At 49.4% G+C, this 19,077-nt stretch overlaps 1 protein-coding gene across 1 annotated transcript in view; it reads left to right on the forward strand.

The window, feature by feature from the left end:
- The first annotated feature begins 8,670 nt into the window (after positions 1-8,670).
- Positions 8,671-19,077, forward strand: part of KPNA7 (karyopherin subunit alpha 7) — a 28,253-nt gene continuing 17,846 nt past the window's right edge. Inside the window, exons 1-2 of the mRNA XM_025863803.2 lie at positions 8,671-8,892; positions 18,501-18,589. Coding sequence (XP_025719588.1) covers positions 18,524-18,589 — 66 coding nt within the window. The 5' untranslated portion in view covers positions 8,671-8,892; positions 18,501-18,523. The remainder of the gene's footprint in view (positions 8,893-18,500; positions 18,590-19,077) is intronic.

Raw genomic sequence — 19,077 nt, forward strand, 5'->3', positions numbered from 1 at the left:
TAGCAGGTGTCAGGACTTCATTCTGTTTATGGCTGAACAGTTTTCCATTGTATGAATCTGCAGCATTTTATCCACTCACCCACTGATGGACATGTGGGTTGTTCCCACCTTCTGGCTACTGTGAGTTGTGCTGCTATGAACATATGGTTACCTTTACTTGAGTTCCGGTTTTCAATTTTTTTTTTTTTATATTTACCTAGGAACAGAATTGCTGGGTCAGTTGGTAATTCTATGTTCTTTTTTTTTATATATATAAGATTTTATTTATTTTGAGAGTACGCCTGCATGCGTGGGAGTGGGGGAGGGGCAGAGGGAGAGACTCTCAAGCAGACTCCCTGCTGAGTGCAGAGCCAGACGTGGGACTTGATCCCACAGCTCTGAGAACACGACCTGAGCCGAAACCAAGAGTCAGATGCTTGACTGAATGAGTCACCCAGGCACCCCATGTTCAGTTTTTTTGAGGAACCACCTGTTTTCACAGCGACTGAATCATTTTACCTTCCTGCCGGTGATTCACAATATCTCCAGATCCTTACCAGCACTTGTTACTTTCCTTTTTGTTTTGTTTTGTTGTTGTGTTTTAAATTATGGTCATCCTAGTGGGTGTGAAATGTTATCTCATTGTGGTTTTTATCTATATTTCCCTAATGACTGATGATGTTGAGCATCTTTTCATGTGCTTGTTGGTCATTTGTATATCTTTGGGAAAATGTCTATCCATGGGGCGCCTGGGTGGCTCAGTCGTTAAGCATCTGCCTTCGGCTCAGGTCATGATCCCAGGGTCCTGGGATCGAGCCCCGCATCGGGCTCCCTGCTCCGCGGGAAGCCCGCTTCTCCCTCTCCCACTCCCCCTGCTTGTGTTCCCTCTCTCGCTGTCTCTCTCTGTCAAATAAATAAATACAATCTTAAAAAAAAAGTCTATCCAAGTCCTTTGCCCTTATTTTAATTGGGTTGTTTGTCTTTCTGTTGTGGAGTCATAAGAGTTCTTTATATATTTTAGATACTAAATCTTTTTTTTTTTTTTTTTAGAGAGAGAGAGTGAGAGAACGTGTGAGCGGGGGTGGGGGGAGGAAGGGGGGCAAAGGGAAAGGTAGAGGGAGAATATGAAGCAGGCTCCACACTTGGCCCGGAGCCTGATGGGGGGGCTCGATCTCATGACCCTGAGATCATGACCTGAGCCGAAATCAAGAGTCAGACGCATCACCGACTGAGCCACCCAGGGGCCCCTACATACTAGATCTTTATCAAATATATGATATTTGATATTTTCTCCCATTCTGTAGGCTTTTTCAATTTCTTGATAATGCCCTTTAATGCACAAAAGTTAATTTTTAAAAAGATTTTGTTTATTTATTTGGGGGGGGACCCCAAAGTGAAAGTGAGAGCCTGATGCGGGGCTTGATCCCAGGACCCTGAGATCATGACCTGAGCTGAAGGCAGACGCTTCACCAACTGAGCCACCCACGCACCCCCACAAAAGTTAATTTTAACAAAGTCCAGTCTATTTCTTTCTTTTGTTGCCTGTGCCTTTGGCATCATATTTAAGAAACTACTGCCAAACTCAAGGTTGTGAAGATTTGCCCCTGCATTTTCTTCTAAGAGTTGTACGGTTTTAGATTTTGTATTTAGGTTGTAGATGCCTTAATGCACTCTTAAAGGAAAGAGGAACCCACCTGAGCGCAGAGCTGATTTCCTTTTTTGCCCCTCTGGGTTTGGGCCTGGGAAGCAGCTACTTTACCGAGGTAACCAAAGAACTTTTAATACACATTAATGTTTTGCAGACGCTTCCTTTTATCAACTGATCCCTGCAGCATTATTATTGTATTCTGAAAACTGGGATCTGTCAATGAAGAATTGGATTAATAAGCAATTACGACACGGAACCTTTCCTAGCACCTGCTCTTCCCGAATACTTCACACCTGAGGCTGGACCGCACTTCTTCCGTGCTGGGCCTCAGCTCCCCCAAAGGTAAAATGAGAGTTTGGCTGAGACGCCCCCAAGCATGGCTGTTGTCAATGCTGCTGTGGTGCTATTCCCGCCAATCAACTGCTCCCCAAATTCTGATCACCTGAGAGGGTCGTTTTCAATTTCTTTAGCAACAGAACTTCTAACAGGCAGAGCTTTGTGCAGAAGCGGGGAGGGGCAGAGGGAGAGAGAGAATCAACAGAGATAGGTGGAGCTTCTCTGGGGAGAGCAGGGGAGGTCTCACCACACCCCAGCACCCTCTCAGGGGGCCTTTGAAGACAGTTATCCAGGAGAGGCTGCAGGGGGCGCTGGGGCCTGGAATCCATCCTCAGAATGCCCCACCCAAAGCCCGCTTGCTTCCAGCTTATTCCCACATGATCTTCATCTTCTGGCTGATGAGAGCAGGGGTCAGCGAGAAGAAATGGGGCCCCACTCACAGTGATTCGGGAGAAGGAGTGTTCCCTGGCAGGAGGTTTTCAGTCTGGGACCCAGCAGGAGAGAGCACACTCCAATGGGGTCACAGCCTGGAGTTTAAGGGAGAGACTACTGAATAAGGTGGGGCAGGGTTTAGAGGAAACGGTAGGGGGTGGAGAGGCAAGGGGAAGGCCACCACACCCCGGAAAAGTGTAGGAAAAGTGGGAAAAGTGTAGTCCTCAGGGGGACGGTCCAGCTACTGCCCAACCAGACCCAGCAGGGCCAGGGGCTTCCTCACATCTCCCCACCCGCTCACCCATCTCTTCCCCTCATCTCCTCTGGCCACACCCAACCAGAAGCTGGAGAGCAGGGACCTGGGGAGGCAGCCGGTGGAGGCCAGCCTCCTGGGACACAGGACAAGTGGAGGAAACATAAAATATGGATGTGGAGCAAACATAAGATATCTACAACCTGCCCTTCTGTCTCTCCTAAGCTTCTCACCAGGGGGTTTTTAGTGGCCAGTGTTCCAGAAAGTTCCATTTCAGTAAGAGTGCTTGGTCGGGAGAAGGCCCTCAAACTGTCAGGTGAGTACTACCTCCCAAGAGTAGGTGGGTACACGCAATGCTCTCTGCTTTTAAAAATGTGGTAAGCATAGCACTGGGCTTGGAATTATCTGGCTCGTATCTGGGGGAAGTTTAGTTATGCCTCTCTATAGAAAGCAGGATGACTTAGATCCTCCAGGGGAAAAAAATTCCCTGGAGTCATGGCTTGGTAGCGATACAACAATAAAAACAAAGCGCTCCTGTGTCCATTAGCTCATTTGGATCTTTCCAACGACCTGGGCAGGTGGGTGGGGCAGATGAGTAATGACCTGCTTTTAGCGGATGAGAAAAGAGGCTCAGAGAAGTGAAGTAATTTGCCCAAAGACACACAGGGAGTCAGCATCTGAGATGTGGCTCTATTTTTCTTTCTCGTGCTTATCACTCTCAACGGTGCATTATGGATGGATCTGTTAGATGGTTTCTGGGCTCTTTCCCTCGTCGAATGTAAGCATGGCGAGGACAGGGCTTGGCCTGAGAGGCAATAGAGTGTGTTGATCAAAAACTGGACTCTGAAACCAAATTTTCTGCGTTTGCTCTTTACTAGCTCTGTGACCTCACCATGCCTCAATTTTCTTGTCTGTAAAATGGGGATGGTAGAGGTACTTTCCCAATAGGTTTGTTCTAAGAATGAAGGGAGTTCATGTATACAAAGTGCCTGGCATCTATTAGATGATCAATAAATATGTGTTGCATGAATGAAAGCTGGAACTGTATGGTGGGAACAATACTCTAAGCATGATACTCTTGTTCGGGTGGTAGTCGAGATGGGGATTATTCTTGGCATCTACATCCAGAAACCCTTGGACTTAGATACATGGGGAGCTGGGCCCTGCCCCCAAATGGCTGGCTTAGGAAATGTGCCTTCCTTCCTTCTCCCAGTTCTGTGAGCTCTGCGCTAAGTTCTTTGCTAGACCCTAGCAATGATATACAATTAATTAGACACTTCTCTGCCTTGGAGGCCTTTGCACGGTGGCCCCTTGGCCTCTGGGGGTAAAACTGGGGAGGGCAGAGGAGATACAGCAGATAAAAGTGGAGGAGTGGCATCTGGTCAATCCTGTGCCAGCCTGAGACCCCCACACTCAGTACCCCAGGAGGGCCCCCCACTGCCAGGACCAGGGCCCAGAACCTCAGCTACAACAGAGTTCTCAGTCAAGGGGTACTGAAGAAAATCAGACTCCTGTCCAGGTCCAGGGCCAGGAAGCCAAAGTTACAGCTTTCGGGCTGTGTGTGCCAGCCTTTGGGCTGGGAACTAGTGCCTCCTGGAATAGCTCTCCTCTCTACGGAGCAAAGGGCCAGCTGTGGAAGGTCCACAGGGGGTGGTTTCCAGCCTGTGAGAGCCCCTGCTATTGGACATTCAACAGCCACTCGCTCAGTGCTTTTCCTGGCTCCCAGAAGGACAGGTCCTACTCAGGGTCCTACTGCTTACGAGATAGGCCTGTCCATCCGTCATGGTGGCTGGGGGGGGGGGGCGGCATGTAATGTGGGTGGGGCGTGGCCTTCTCTCCTTGCTTGAAATGAGAAGTGTGGCCTTGTCCAATCAGATACTAAGTGCTTCTAGAACATTCTTAGAACACAGAAACCTCCCAAGTGGAAAGAGTTCCCTGGCTTTGAGTCTCAGTTCTGCCCTTGGGCAAGTGACTTAACCTCCATGAGCCTCCATTTCTTCCCTGTGAAATGGGAATAATAATAATTAATAATATAATAATAAATGACTACTGACCTCCCAGAATTGATAGATCAAGTGGGATTATGGACTTGAAAATGCTTTCTTAAACTTTTCACTAACCACTACCAACTCATGATGTCGAGCATCTTTTCACTTGCTTATTTGCCAACTACGTGTCTTCCCTGATGAGGTGTCCATTCAGATCTTTTGCCTGTGTTTTGTCATCAAGCAGTTGTGTGTTTTAGATTGAATTTTTTAAAAGATTTTATTTATTTATTTTTGAGAGAGAGAGAGAGAAAACAGGCGGGGGAAGGGGCAGAGGGAGAAGCAGGCTCCCCGCTGAGCAGGGAGCCTGATGCAGGACTAGATCCCAGGACCCCAGGATCATGACCTGAGCCGAAGGCCAACACTTAACCAACTGAGCCACTCAGGCGCCCTTTTATATTGAATTTTAAGAATTGTTCATATGTCCTAGATACAAAACCACTGTTGGATATGTATTTTGTAAATATTTTGTCTTAGCCTGTGGCTTGTCTTGCAAATGCTTTTAAGCAGGAATATGCTGCCTACCTGTTAAGGGTCTCCCCAAATGACACAGAATGGAGACCCCAAGAAATTCCACCTCCATCTACAGATGCTTATCTCCTAGGGTGTTTCCATAGAGCACGTTGGGCTCCTCTGTGCAAGGTCAAGGGTTGGAGCTGGGAGTTCTGATAAATTGGTTTGGGGCTGGAGGTGGGAGAGGAGGGAACAGAACTGGAATGTATTTAATATGCCTCCGTGTTCCTCAGCCGGTTTCTGCAGGTGTCTGCAGGGTTATGTCCTTAGCAGTCTGATCCCTGCCTCCTAAGGGGGCATCTCATTACCACCTCTCTGTCCCAGCCTCACGTTCCACGCCGTTTGAGTGTGGGGGTGATTGTTAGGCCGGTGGGGCAGAGTCCGCCCGGACCCACAGCCCTAGGGTAGTTCAGGCTCCAGAACCCTCTGATCTGGAAAAGCCACTGAGACAAGCCTGAGGCTTTCGGCACCTACTTCCAGCCTTGGGCCCAGAGCTGCCCCTGACCAGGCATCGCCCAGCCCCAGGCTTCTGCCTCAGTCCCTTGGATGACCTCTTTAGGAGCCCAAGGGTCATCCTTCCTACTTTCCTCCCCCCTTTCTCAGGCAGCTCTGAGCTGGCTTTCCACAAAATATTGGAAATAACTTAAATATCCATCTGTAGGGGATTAGTTAATAAAATGAATATAAATAATAACAAATAATATAATATAAATAATATAAATATAAAGTTAAATAAAGTACAATGAATATTTTTTAAACCAACAACGTAAATTCAGAGTCACTGGCATTCAGCAAAGTCCACTGCATAATGTTGGGTTGTTGTTTTTTTTTTAAGAAAGTTTATGGAGTAGCTTGAAGCCATTTTTGCAAAATGGCACCTGTATGAACAGATGTGCCAAGAGCTTGTCTGAAAGGATGCTCAGCCAGATGATCACACCCATTAGCTCTGGGTGGTAGAATTTCAGGTGATTTTTTGTTAAACCTTCTTTAAAGATTTTATTTATTTGAAAACGAGAGAGAGAGAGAGAGAGAGAGAGAACACAAGTGGGGGGTGGGCAGAGGGAGAGGGAGAAACAGACTCCCTGCTGAGCAGGAATCCCGATGTGGGGCTCAATCCCAGGACCATGGGATCATGACCTGAGCCGAAGGCAGATGCTTAACCAACTGAGCCACCCAGGCATCCCAAGTTAAACCTTCTTTAAACGTTATCAGTGTTGCCTGAAGTTTTTTCAATGAGGCCTGTTTTTAGGATCTGGAATTATTTTTTTAGGGGGAAAAAAAGGAAACAAATGTCAATCAATGTGTCTCAAGAGGCTCCCTTCGTTTCTGTGCCCCAGGGTGGTGGTTGCAGGGTCCTTCCTGATAAGGTCCAGAAGCTACATTCTCAGCTGTTGTTTGCCATCTTGGAGGAAAGGGGATCAGTGTCTTCCCAGGAGGGTTGCGGGAAGAAGCCTTGGCAGGTGGAGGAAAGTTCACAGTGTGCTCCTTGAAGACCAAACATGGACACAGAGCCTGAGGCCCCGAAATAGCCTCTTGCCCCAGAGACCCTTGGAATCCTGTAGGGTCATCTCAGGGAAGGGTGAGCCCCAGCAGGCCACTGCTGGAATCTTCCTCGCAGGCTCTGAAATGAAAGAGAGGGCTTAAAACAGGCTCTTCTGAACACAGTGCTCTGCAGCTGGGACAGAAAGAACCTAGGACCTGGACAAGGAGTTCTCCGAAGTCAGCTCAGCTTGAAAAGTCTCTGATTCCAAGCCAGCTGGAGATTTCCTCATTCATGGTGAATTTTATGGGATCCCATAAATATGGTGGTCAAGGCTGCTGGAGATAAATGTCTCCAGCTGCATTTCTTTCTTTTTCATACTGCACTTAGACTTATATCTCAATTTGATTTTATTTGGCCCTGAAGTACCATTTTTATTTTATTATTTCAAAAATATCTAAAAATCTTTCCAACTTTTCATCCTCCTGGCATCATGCCTTTTTGCCAAGAAGTATTTATTCTTATTTTCCCAAAGGAGAGAGTCTCTTTATTTCCTGTGAGTCTCCCAAGGTTGAATAAAGCCCAGTGTCTGAAAAACCCAGGTGGACTCAAACCCCAGCTCAGCTGAGTAATCTCTCATCCATCCATCCATCCATCCAACCATCCATCCATCCATCCATCCATCATCCATCTGTCATCCATCATCCACTCATTCATCTAGCCATCATCCATCCATCCAACATCCATCCATCATTATCCATTCATCCATCCATCCATCATCCACTCATCCATCATGCATCATCCATCCATCATTCCTCCATAATCCATCATCCATCCACCCATCATCCATCATCCATCCATCACCCCTCCATCTATCTATCCACTCATGCATCCATCTGTCCATTCAGCAGGTCCTCCCTCTGGAGTCAGGGACTGGGTTGGAGTGAACCTTTGCCTTATTTTCCTGCACTCTCTGAGGAGAACATGTTCTCCATGGAGCCATTACAGGGAGTGAGAGCATTGTGCTAGACACACAGTGCTGTCTTTGAATACCTAACTCACTTCCTTGTCTGGGATTATAATAATATCCATCTCACCAAGTTGTTACAAGGTGAGGTGCGAATGGCAGAGAGAAAGACCTTGTGTGATTATTAGAGCCCAGGTGCTCAAGTGCTGACAGGTGAGTTCTGAGTTCCTTGGTGGTAGGGACCCTGTCTGATTCACTCCTGCACCTCGCAGAACCAGCAGAGTGGGTGCCCAGTCCCTGGTCCCTACAGAGCCTTGTCCACGGCCTAGCTCCTGGGTCACATAGCATCAGATGAAAGCCACAGAGAACCCTGGGCTTTGGGTGTGATCTGTGCCTCTGATATTCAGAGGCCCCAGAGAGGAGAAATGTCTGCAGACTGCCCCCACACTCCTGGAAAAGAAAATGCTTAGGGTAATCAGGCAGATGAGGAGACTTGGGAGCAGTGGGGCTGGGTCAGGCCATTAAATAGAACACGCTTTTAGGAAATAACTACAGTACTGAGGAATCCAGGTTCTGATTTTACCAGAGAGCCCTCCGACCTGATGAATAATCGGTCTTTGGTTGTCTTTTGCTGTCTTCCCACCCTGCCTTTTCCTTTCCTTAATATCCCCTTTTCTCATCTCCTACTTCTGGGCCAAATAGCCTCGACCAAGAATCTAAAATTAGCTCCTTAAGGGTCATCATCCGGGGAAGTTAAAGTCTTCCTAGACCCCAGGGACTCTCTGACACATTTGTGTGCGCACGCACACACACTCACACACAAGCTCTCACATGCAGAGGCCAAGCATGTTGATGGCTACATTTGTCAGGAGCCAGTGGATTCCCAGAGACTGGCCTCAATCACGGAACTTTTCCTAACCCCCCCCCCCCCCCAGGGAATTGTTACATCAGCTTTCTAATTCTGGGGTTCTTTTTCTTAAACTCCTTTTATATCATAATATGATGAATAGACAACTATAAATAATCGGTGATGGACCGAGTTGGGAGGGTTGTGAGAGCAGTTGGCCAGGAATATGGAGACAAGGGGGTGCGTTGACTGTAGAGGATTTGAAACAAGAATGAAAACTGGCTAGAAATCAGCCTGCTTTTATTACCACCCTGCTCTGGCCATTAGAAGCGAAGTCAATGATAAATATTCCTCCCTGCTTGGGAGGACGTCTGCCCTGCACCGTGCACTTGGTATGTCACTATAAACAACAATATTAACTACAACAACATAAAAAAAAATGTGAACCTGTTTCAAAGAACGAAGTCAGAAGGAAGGGCATCCTGACACCTGCTGCAACATAGATGGGCCTTGAGGACTTTATGCTCAGTGGAATTAAGCCAGTCACAAAATGACAGGCATTGTATGATTCCACTTACATGAGGTCCTTAGAGGAGTCGAACTCGCAGAGACCCAAAGTAGGAAGGTTGGGTGTCCAGGGCTGGGGGAGGGGCTTGTGGAATTAGTGTCTGATGGGGACAGACTTTCGGTTTGGGAAGTGGAAAAGGTTCTGGAGATAGATGGTGGTGAGAGCTGCCCAGCAGTGTGAATGTACTTCATGCACTGAACTGTATACTCAAGAGTGGTTAAAATGGTCAGTTTTATGTTGTGTGTATGTTACCACCATAAAAGACAGAAGGGAGGAAGGAAGGAAGGAAGGAAGGAAGGAAGGAAGGAAGGAAGGAAGGAAGGAAGGGAGGGAGGGAGGGAGGGAGGGAGGAAGGGGGTCAGGCACCATCCCAGCCCAGGTCTGAGCACCGAGGCAAAGTTGGGGCACACAGACCTGGCCTTCCCCCATCATGTAAGCTCGGGCAAGTCATGTCAATGTCAGCAGCCTCAGTTTCCCGCTCTGTGAAACAGGATTGGTAATTCCTACTACATCAGAGGAGTCAAGGCAGGTTAAACAAACCAGGGAAATAAACCCATCCTGGTAATTCATTCTTGAAAATTTAATGCAAGAGTTTGTTGGACGGGTGTTCTAGGACAGTGTCGCCAGACCAGTGGGCAAATGGCCTGCCACGGTCAGCAGAACAGAGGTTGGGAGGGCCAAGGAGCAGAGCTCAGCAGAGGGTGGGGCTGATGGAGGAAGGAGGCGGGGAGCGGGAGGCAGATGTGGGGGCTCCTTGCGGGTCAGATGGTGTGGCTGATACTCATGATTGGGGCTTAGGCATAGGGGCGGATGAAGTGACTTCCATCTGAGGACTCAGATTCCATCCAAAGCACTTTTCCTCCCACTTCTCTGAGTCCTTTATGTAGCACCTGTGGGCCCTGCTGTGCACACTGATTAGGTTTATTCAAAGAACACTGGCTCAGCTCAATGCTTGGCTTGGGAAGGTTACTGAGCATGCCCCGTGTACACCCTGGGGACGTTCTGGGTGATGGGGGAAGGACATCTATAACACAGTGGGGGTAGAGGGGAGAGCCTGGCTTTGGGGCTGGTGTGCCCACTTATGCATTCAAAAAATATAATGAGCAATGACTCTTTCTGGCATTGGGGATAAAGCAGTGAGTAAAGCAGATGGCACCCCCACCCTCGGAGCTTACCAAGTTCCATGGGGGTCGGTGGCAAAGCAGGAGATGGAAAACAAGCAAGCAGGTAATTGTTCTGCATTTCAAATATTAACAAGTGCTGGGCGCCTGGGTGGCTCAGTTGGTTAAGCGACTGCTTTCGGCTCAGGTCAGGATTCCGGAGTCCCGGGATCGAGTCCCGCATCGGGCTCCCTGCTCGGCGGGGAGTCTGCTTCTCCCTCTGACCCTCTTCCCTCTCGTGCTCTCTATGTCTCATTCTCTCTCTCTCAAATAAATAAATAAAATCTTAAAAAAAAACAAATATTAACAAGTGCTGCTAGGGAGTCGGACAGGAATTCGAGGTTTGATTTGAGACAGGGTGATCAGGAACGGTCTCCAAAAACCAAGACCTGAAGGGAGTGAGGGAGGCATAGGGAACAGCGGGTGCAAAGGCCCTGAGGCCAGCACGGGCCTGATGAATTTGAGGGGTAGAGAGGAGGCTGGGGAGGCTGGAGTGGGACTGTGGTGGGAGTGAGGCCAAAGGAATAAGATGGGGGGCAAGGCAGTGCACAGAGGGCCTCATATGCGATTGTGGGTATGTTGGGGAGCACTGAAGTGTTTGGGGGGCAAAGTGGTATAACCAGAGCTCCATCTTCAAGGGATCCCTCTAGCTGTGTGTGTGCGGAAAAGCCTGAAGGGGAAGGGACACAGCCAAAGCAGGGCTAGCGATGATGAGGGGAGGGCGACTCAGGGGCAGGGGGACTGGTGGGTGGTCTCAAATGCCTTGTGCAGAGCAGGGGGCCTGGCCAGTCCCTCTGATAGCCTTGGATCCCACACGTTCAGGCCTCCCGTATGTCATCCTGAATGCCCTCTCTTCTAACACCACAGCAGCCACCTTGGTTTGAAACTACACACCAGCTTATGTGTCTCTGTCATTGTTCACCCACCACCACACCCAGGGGGCCGCTGAGCCCTGCCCAATGCTGAACCGACTGGCCTTTGCTGCATTCCCACCTTGGTGTCCTCCAGGCATCTGGGTGTGGGGGTCCAACCCTGAAGCTCCATGCTTTACTCACTCAGAGCCTGGCTTCTCCCCATCCCTCCCCTCCAGGAACCAGGCTGTCTTGGGGTCCGACCCTCCTCTCTCCTCTCCCACCGCCACCACCACCGACCACCCCCACCCCCCTGTATGCCCCTCCTCCCTCTGGCCCTGCCCTGGAAGGAATCTGCCTCTCACCTCCCCAAGGCTAGCCTAGACATTCTAAAGTGACACAGTAAGAAGGGTGGTGGATTTCGCGGGGAGGAATCATGGTATTTTGGTTTTAGGTTTTCGTCTTTATGTGTGAGAGATGCATTCTGAATATTTATGGGTGAAGTAACATGAATTCTATTTCCTTTAAAACCCACAACAAATAGGGATGCCTGGGTGGCTCAGTTGGTTAAGTGGGTGACTTCGCTCAGGTCATGATCCCAGGGTCCTGGGATGGAGCGCCACATCGCGCTCCCTGCTCAGCGGGGAGTCTGCTTCTCCCTCCCCCTGCCTCTGCCATTCCCCCCTGCTCGTGCACACACTCTCTCTCAAATAAATAAATAAAATCTTAACACACACACCCAACAAATATCAATAAATTCAAGTTTAAAAGGTGGTGGAAGGAGAATTAAGATGGTGTTGGTAATTATGGAACCTGGGTGATGGGTACTTGAGGATTTGTTTGCATTGTTCTCTCAACTTTTACAGATTTGGAACTTTCCATAATAAAAAAGCAAATACAATGCAAATAGAGACCTTGGGGTGGGGTCTCTCCTGTTCTCTGGACCAACTCCAAACACTTTCAGAGTGAGTAACAGGTGGGGTGCAACTCACTGACACTGTGCAGAATTCCAGGCTCATGACGATAAAAAGCACCGGACTTGTAGTTGGGTTTTATCATTGGTTTCAAATCCCCTGCAGACAGTGCAACCCCTCAGTGCCTGGACCAGGGTGGACAGCTCCCACTGCCCCCTCCCCTGTATATCAGGTCACCTTTGCTCTTCACCTGACACTGTCATCCCTCTGACAATCTTTCTTTTTTTTTTTTTTAGGATTTTATTTATTTGTTTGATAGAGCACAAGCAGGGGGAGCATGACAGGGAGAAGGCGGTTCCCCGCTGAGCAAGGAGCCCAGTGTGGGACTCGATCCCAGGACCCAGAGATCATAACCTGAGCCGAAGGCAGACGCTTAACCAACTGAGCCACCCAGGCGCCCAACCCTCTGGCAATCCTGAATGACCTCTGTTCCCAGGAGAACCATGGCCATTTTTCTTGCTTCGGTGCCTTTCCCTGTGCTGTTCTTTCAGCCCGGAGCATTTTTTTCTCACAGTTTTTCACCTGCTAATTTCTGCTTTTCCTGAGGACTTGGTTCTGGCATCACCTCCTCCCGGAAGCCCTCCCTGACCTCCCTTGCCTTGTGTTGTCCCAATTGTGATCCTGCTCCCACTCATCATATTCACTGTTGCATGTCAGGGCCTGGCACACAGTGAGGACTCGGTAAATATTTGTTTGGATTTTTTTCAAAGATTTTATTTTAAAATAATCTCTACACCTAATGTGGAGCTCAAACCTGCAAGCCTGAGATCAAGAGTCACACGCTCCACTGACTGAGCCAGGCACGCATCCCAAAATTTCTGGAAGCATATGCCCTTTAACATTTTTATTTGTTTTTTTTTTTTTTTTAAACTAGGCTCCATACCCAGTGTAGGACTTGAACTCACAGCCCTGAGATCAAGAGTTGGATGCTCGGCCGCCTGAGCCACCCAGGCACCCCAGTTGAATAACATGTGAAATTTTGTTCCGATTTCCAGTTTGATACGAAGCCAGCCCATTCTCACCAGCACCCAATCTCCCTGCCTGCCTTGGGAATAAACACTTGCTAGCTGTTCGCGGCAGCATCAACCCTAATACTCCAATTTTAGGAGGCCAATCTAGCCAGATCCCAGAAACCTTAAACTCCCAGCATGCAAACCCCTTCCCAGAGGGAGGCTGCAGCTGCAGAGGCTGAAGGTTCATGGCAGCTCTGAGGCTGTCTCTGCCTCATCTGGACATGAGACGCACCTGGAGATCAGGGCCTCCCCCCCCAGACCAACTCAATCAACCTCAGGGCTGGGGCCCAGGCGGCCGGCTGCTCAGAGCTCCCCAGGTGCCTCCAATGTGCACCCAGAGCTAAGATCCATTGACTTCGGTCAGAGACCAACCCTGGGGGGAAGGGTCACATGCCCAAAACACCTGCTGCCTTCTGAGGGCATTTAAGGCCGGCCAGGGAGCGGGAGGCTGTGGCTCTCTTCCAGGTGAGTGGTGAGAGGGTGGGGGCCGGGAGCTCCCGACGTGGCCGCGTCCTCCCAGATTCCTCTGTCTGGGTATTGACGAGACACCTAGCTCCTGCCGGGGGGTGGGGGGGGGGATTGGGTGAGGCTGCTGTAGTCCTGGCAACCCTGCCCCCCTCCCCCCAGGCAAAAGCCAGTGGCCTGCTCAGAGGGACGGCTTCCAGGAGGCCTAAGCTGGGTCTCTCCTTGTTGAACTCAGTCTCGGTTTAACGAAATTGTGCGAAGCGGCGCTTGGCTTGGTTTCTGGGTGGGTAAGGAGGATGTGGTAATTGCTGCGCGTCTGTTTACTCGGCAGAGCCCAGATGGGGGCTGGCGGGGTACGGGGTGCCTGACCATACAGGAGCCTGTAGATCTGTGTGTCTGTGGCTTTACCTGTCTTTCCTCTCCCTGAAATGTCCCCAGGGACGTGTTCACCCGTGGGAATCATCCCCGGCTGATTCTACCCCCTCCCAGAGCATTCCCAAGCCCTGAGGTAGGATCCCCAGGAAGAGGGCCTGGGGTCCTGCGTCCTTTCTTGCTGTGACCTCTGCCTCCCCTCTGGGCCAGCGTGAGCCTTGGAGGGACGCCTGACTGCGTGTCTCCCTCCATCAAACTTCGAGTCTGGACGCGTCTTGTCCATGTTGGTAAAGCCCCGTGAATGCCAGTGGGGTCCCTGCCCTTATGGCCCGCCCCCCAGCCCTGCACACTCCCATGACTGTGGCTTCATCCCTGTACTCATGCCCGCTTGCTGACCCGTCCCTGGGGCTGAGGTCAGTGGGTCTTCCCAGGGAATGACCCTCACTCCAACCCCGTGTGTAGTTTTAGCTTAAATCCCACTTGGTTTGAAGAAGTGGCTGTTAGTGATGTAGATCTGAGCATTTTTTTTTTTTTAAGATTTTATTTATTTGACAGAGACATAGCGGGAGAGGGAACACAAGCAGGGGGAGTGGGGGAGGGAGAAGCAGGCTTCCCGCGGAGCAGGGAGCCCGATGCGGGGCTCGATCCCAGGACCCCGGGATCATGACCTGCGCCAAAAGGCAGATGCTTAATGACTGAGCCACCCAGGTGCCCCAGATCTGAGCATTCTGACATCAAAAGATGTCCCCAGTTGGGGTGCCTGGCTAGCTCAGTGGGTAGAGCATGTGACTCTTGATTTCGTGATTGTGAGTTTGAGCCCCATATTGGGCGTAGAGATTACTTAAATAAATCTTAAAAAAAAAAAAAATCCACAGTACAGGCAAGTGGAGAAATATGTGGCCAAACCGTGTCTATGAAACTCCTCTTCCAGAATTAGCCCCCCAGGGCGGGTGTGAGTTTTTAAAGGCTAAGTTGGAGGAGGGTAGGTTATGGGAGTTAATGCTCAATACATTTCTGAGGTATTAAATTGTCTATACCATGAGTGTTAATGTAAAATCAGAGAAGTGCTCCTTTCTAGAAGCCAACTCTTGGATGATCTCGATCTTAATTTAAAATAGTTCTCAGTTCTTGAAAGATGCTAACACTCAAAGCTTGGCTAGATCTAGAAAAAGTATTTTAAAAATGGCCTGTAATGCTCCAACCAGAGAAAGTGACTCAGTGCCATGAACAAGACTTAGGAGTCCCTAGTTTCTCTTCAGTCAAAAAGAAGGAAAGGTCAAGAGCCGCTTGGGAGCCTGGAAGACCGTGAGCATGGCCAGGGTCCCTTGGTGGGGCCTCTGCCACCTGACTCTCCCAGGGTAGAGTCTCCTAGTGTGCGGGGAGCTGCAGAGCTGCCTGAGCCGGGAGTGTGTGTAAATAAAGCCCCGAAGTTGATGCTCTTTGCCCAAATAACCAGTTTGGCTTTCTTCGGATCTCAGACTCTGGGAACTGATGACGAAAGGTTCCGACTTTGATACTGTACCTAACTCAAAGCCTCCAGCTTGGCTCTTGATGCCACTGGTGAAGGGTGGCGGGGTAGTGGTTCTCCTGGATGCCACAAACAGCAGTGTGAGGGAAGGAAGCACGCTCTGAGCTGCGACTAGAGAAACCCGTGAAAGCCAGAAGAATTCGTTCTGCAGACTGTCCCCAGAGGAGTGGTTTGGCTACATCTGTGACTTTCAAACTGTTCCTTCAAGATGCCCCACAGGGGAGGTGGCTGGGGAGAGGAGGACACTGTTCCCTCTGAAGTTGAGCTTTTTCTGCTTGTGCCATACCGGCCTTCCCCTTGATATTTGAAGGAAGGTAGCGCTCATCTGAACCTCTGGACCTACTTCCAAGGTTCCTTAATGGCCATTCGTTCTGGGCTGTGGCCGAAAGATGAATGGTTCTCATGGAATAGTCCTGGAACCAGGCACGGTCTTGGGTCTCGCCAGAAACCAAAGCATTTCATCCCCTTGTACCAAACTGGCCTCATTCTGAGGCACATTCAGAGGGCCTCATGGACCGAGCCGGTCAGGCCGCGAACAGTGAGTGAGACAGCAGTGAAGTGGCAATGCGTTAGCGGAGTATTTCGGAAGTGGCCTCCCTTGCCAGAGACCTGTGCTTTCCTATTTCCAGCATCTCCATGTGTTAAGTGCCACCCATGGGGGTGACTTGTTTTCCTCATCAGAACTACTTACAGACTGTTGGCTGCAGAGCTTAGTGATCCAAAGCACGGACGCAGGAGTCCGATCTAGGCTGAAGTCCTGGTGCTGATGCCTGACAGCTGTGGGCACTCTGGGCTTCCGAGGGAAGTGACCTCTGAGATGGTTTCCCCATCTGTAAAATGGGGCTATCTCTACCTTATTATTTTTCTAAAAAAAAAAAAAGATTCTATTTATTTTGGAGAGCGCACACCTGAAAGAGTGTGTGCAAGTTGGGGGGAGGGAGAGAATCCTAAGCAGACTCCCCACTGAGCACGAAGCCCAAAGTGGGGTTTGATATCATGACCTGAGCTGAAATCCAGAGTCAGATGCTTCACCGACTCAACCACCCAGGCGCCCCATCTCTACCTTACTATTAACGTTGCTTCATTTAATCCCAAGTGTGCAACATTCCTGGCATGTGATAAATGTGTTTTGCCCATTGCTCCCTGAACCGGGCCCTTAAAACTACTCTACTCCAGATTTAGAAGATGCCATGAGCCTTATCTCTTGGAGATGTAGGGTATAGCTCCTTGCTCCAAACTAAATCTCCATTTCTAGCTGATAACTCTCTTGACCCTGGTTATTATAGCAACTAGAAAACTCTTGAGCCGGTGTTTTAAAGGATGTCCTGGGGACAGCTGGCTGGCTTACTCAGTAGAGCATGTGACCCTTGATCTCAGGGTTGTGAGTTCAAGCCTGATGTTGGGTGCGGTGTGGAGCCTGCTTAAAATTAAAAAAAAAAAAAAACCGTAAAGGGGTGTTCTGATTTACCTTTTGGTCCCCAAAAGCAACTCTTCTTCCTTACAGAGCAGATTTTGATGTTACCTAAAGGTAGATGAAAGTATAGGACATGGTTACTCTCTGTCCTAAGCTGCTTGTGCCTCTGCTCTGAGGCTCAGCCCATTGGCTCTGTCCAGCTGTGGGTGGCTGGTGGCACTTTGTTTAGGGACTTGTGCCCAGCCCGGTAGCTGCTGCTACCACCAGTGCCTTGGACACTATCCTTCTTTTGTTCGGACTCAAATTCCCTTCTTTTTCCTGGTCCCTTGCTGGTTCTTCGTTCTTTTGGGCCCTAGTAGGGAACGTCACCAAGACCGCGTTCTTGTTCGGTCATCTCACAGAGTTCATCTCTCTTCTTAAGACCTCAGTCTTGGCTCTCTGCTTCTGGAATTCTCCTCCTTGTCTACACTGTCCCATCCAAACTGATGTGTCTAAATTAGTCTTTCCTCCCGAAATTAATCCCAGCTGTTCTACATTCAAGACTAGAGTCAATAGACTCTGGTCATCTTTATCCAGTTTTCTTTTCTCTGCAATGTAGTTTGGCTCCTCCCCTGTACTTGGAAACAGATGGATACTCATTGCACCCTTGTAAGAAATGTCATTCCCCGCTGCCTTGTAGAAAGTTAAAATGTGGCCTGATTTGAATAACCTCCTCTAATTAGGGACCAGCTCCCTTTGTGACCTATTACCTACCACCCTCATCCAACAAACACTTGAGTACCTACTTACTCTATGTCATGCATTGTGAAAGGGCTGAGGAATTGTACCTAAGACACACATGACCCCATTGTCATTGGGGCGAGGGGAAGGAAGTTGCACGAACAAGAAGATTTTAGGTGGTGGTAAAAGCTCTGGGGAATATAAAAACCGACTGGGCTGATACTTCGATTCTTAAATGGAAATTCAAAGTGTTGCTGTTGGTGAAGCAGGCTGGGGCCAGCTCACACAGGGTGGGCATCATGGAGAGTCTGAGTTTTCTTCTGAACTCAGCAGGCAGCCACTAGAGAGTTTTGAAGCAGAGAAAATTATCTTTAAGAGATCACGTGGCCTCTGTGTGGAGAACAGATTGGAATACAGCAATGGTAGAAGCCGGGAGAACAGGTGGAAGGCAGTTGCCGTAGAGTAGCTGGAAGATGATGGTGGCCTGGTCCGGGGTTGAGGCAATCAATCAAAGAATTAGAAGGAATGTGTCAGGCTTGAGACCACTGTGACCCGAGGGCTGGTGGACTGGGTGTGGGAGAAGAGGCCATCTTCCTGTCCTGGTTGGGCACCACCATCCTGCGCATATGCACTGTACAGAACTCCTAGGACACAGCCACATGAGAGGGTTCTGGGCTTTCCTTCCAACCTACCCTAGCCATCAAAGGCCCAGTTCAAGCCAAACTGACTCCAAGAGGTATCCCTCCCTCCTGCAGCCCAGGGCTGGCCTCTGGCTCCCATGGTGCTCGCTGCCTGTTGAGCCAGTGTGGTAATGCCTATGGAAGCTGCTCTCCCATCCACTATGAGCCCTTCCAGGGCTTAGAGCAAGGATGGCGGTGACGTAAGAACCCACACACTGGGCACTGACACTCTCTTGACAACTGTCTTACCGGCAGGTGGTTTACTGCTGCCAGTCAATATGCCAACTTTAGATGCTCCTGAAGAGAGGCTGAGAAAATTTAAGTACCGAGGCAAAGATGCGTCTGTGAGTACCCAGCCACCACTTCACTCTATGGAGGAGCAGTGTAGTGAAAATCTCATGGTTGAAATGCATCAAAAATGGGGTGGAGCAGGGGTGGCTAGGTGGTGCAGTTGGTTTAACATCCAACTCTTGATTTCGGCTCAGGACGTGACCTCAGGATGGTGAGATTGAGCCCTGGTGGCTCCACACTGGGGGTGGGACCTGCTTAAAATTCTCTCCCTACCCTTCTGCCCTTCCCCTGCTCATGTGCATGCACGCTCACGCACATGAGCGCTCCTTGTGTAAAAAAAAAAAAAATAGAGTGGAAGATCAGGGTATGGGGATGACAAAGCAAATATAGCAAAATAGAGATCTAATCTAAAGAATAGATCATTTCCCCCAGGATTCTCGATGCTACTAAAGTCTATGAGTTTCTTCTGATCCCAGAAAAAAAAAAAGGGTATATTTTGTTGTGTTTTTAATTTTAATCTCCCTCAGTCTGGCATCCAAGT

Source organism: Callorhinus ursinus, unplaced genomic scaffold (genome assembly GCF_003265705.2).
Source record: "Callorhinus ursinus isolate GAN/ISIS: 27379988/994484 unplaced genomic scaffold, GSC_fseal_2.0 scaffold70, whole genome shotgun sequence".
NCBI lineage: Eukaryota > Metazoa > Chordata > Mammalia > Carnivora > Otariidae > Callorhinus > Callorhinus ursinus.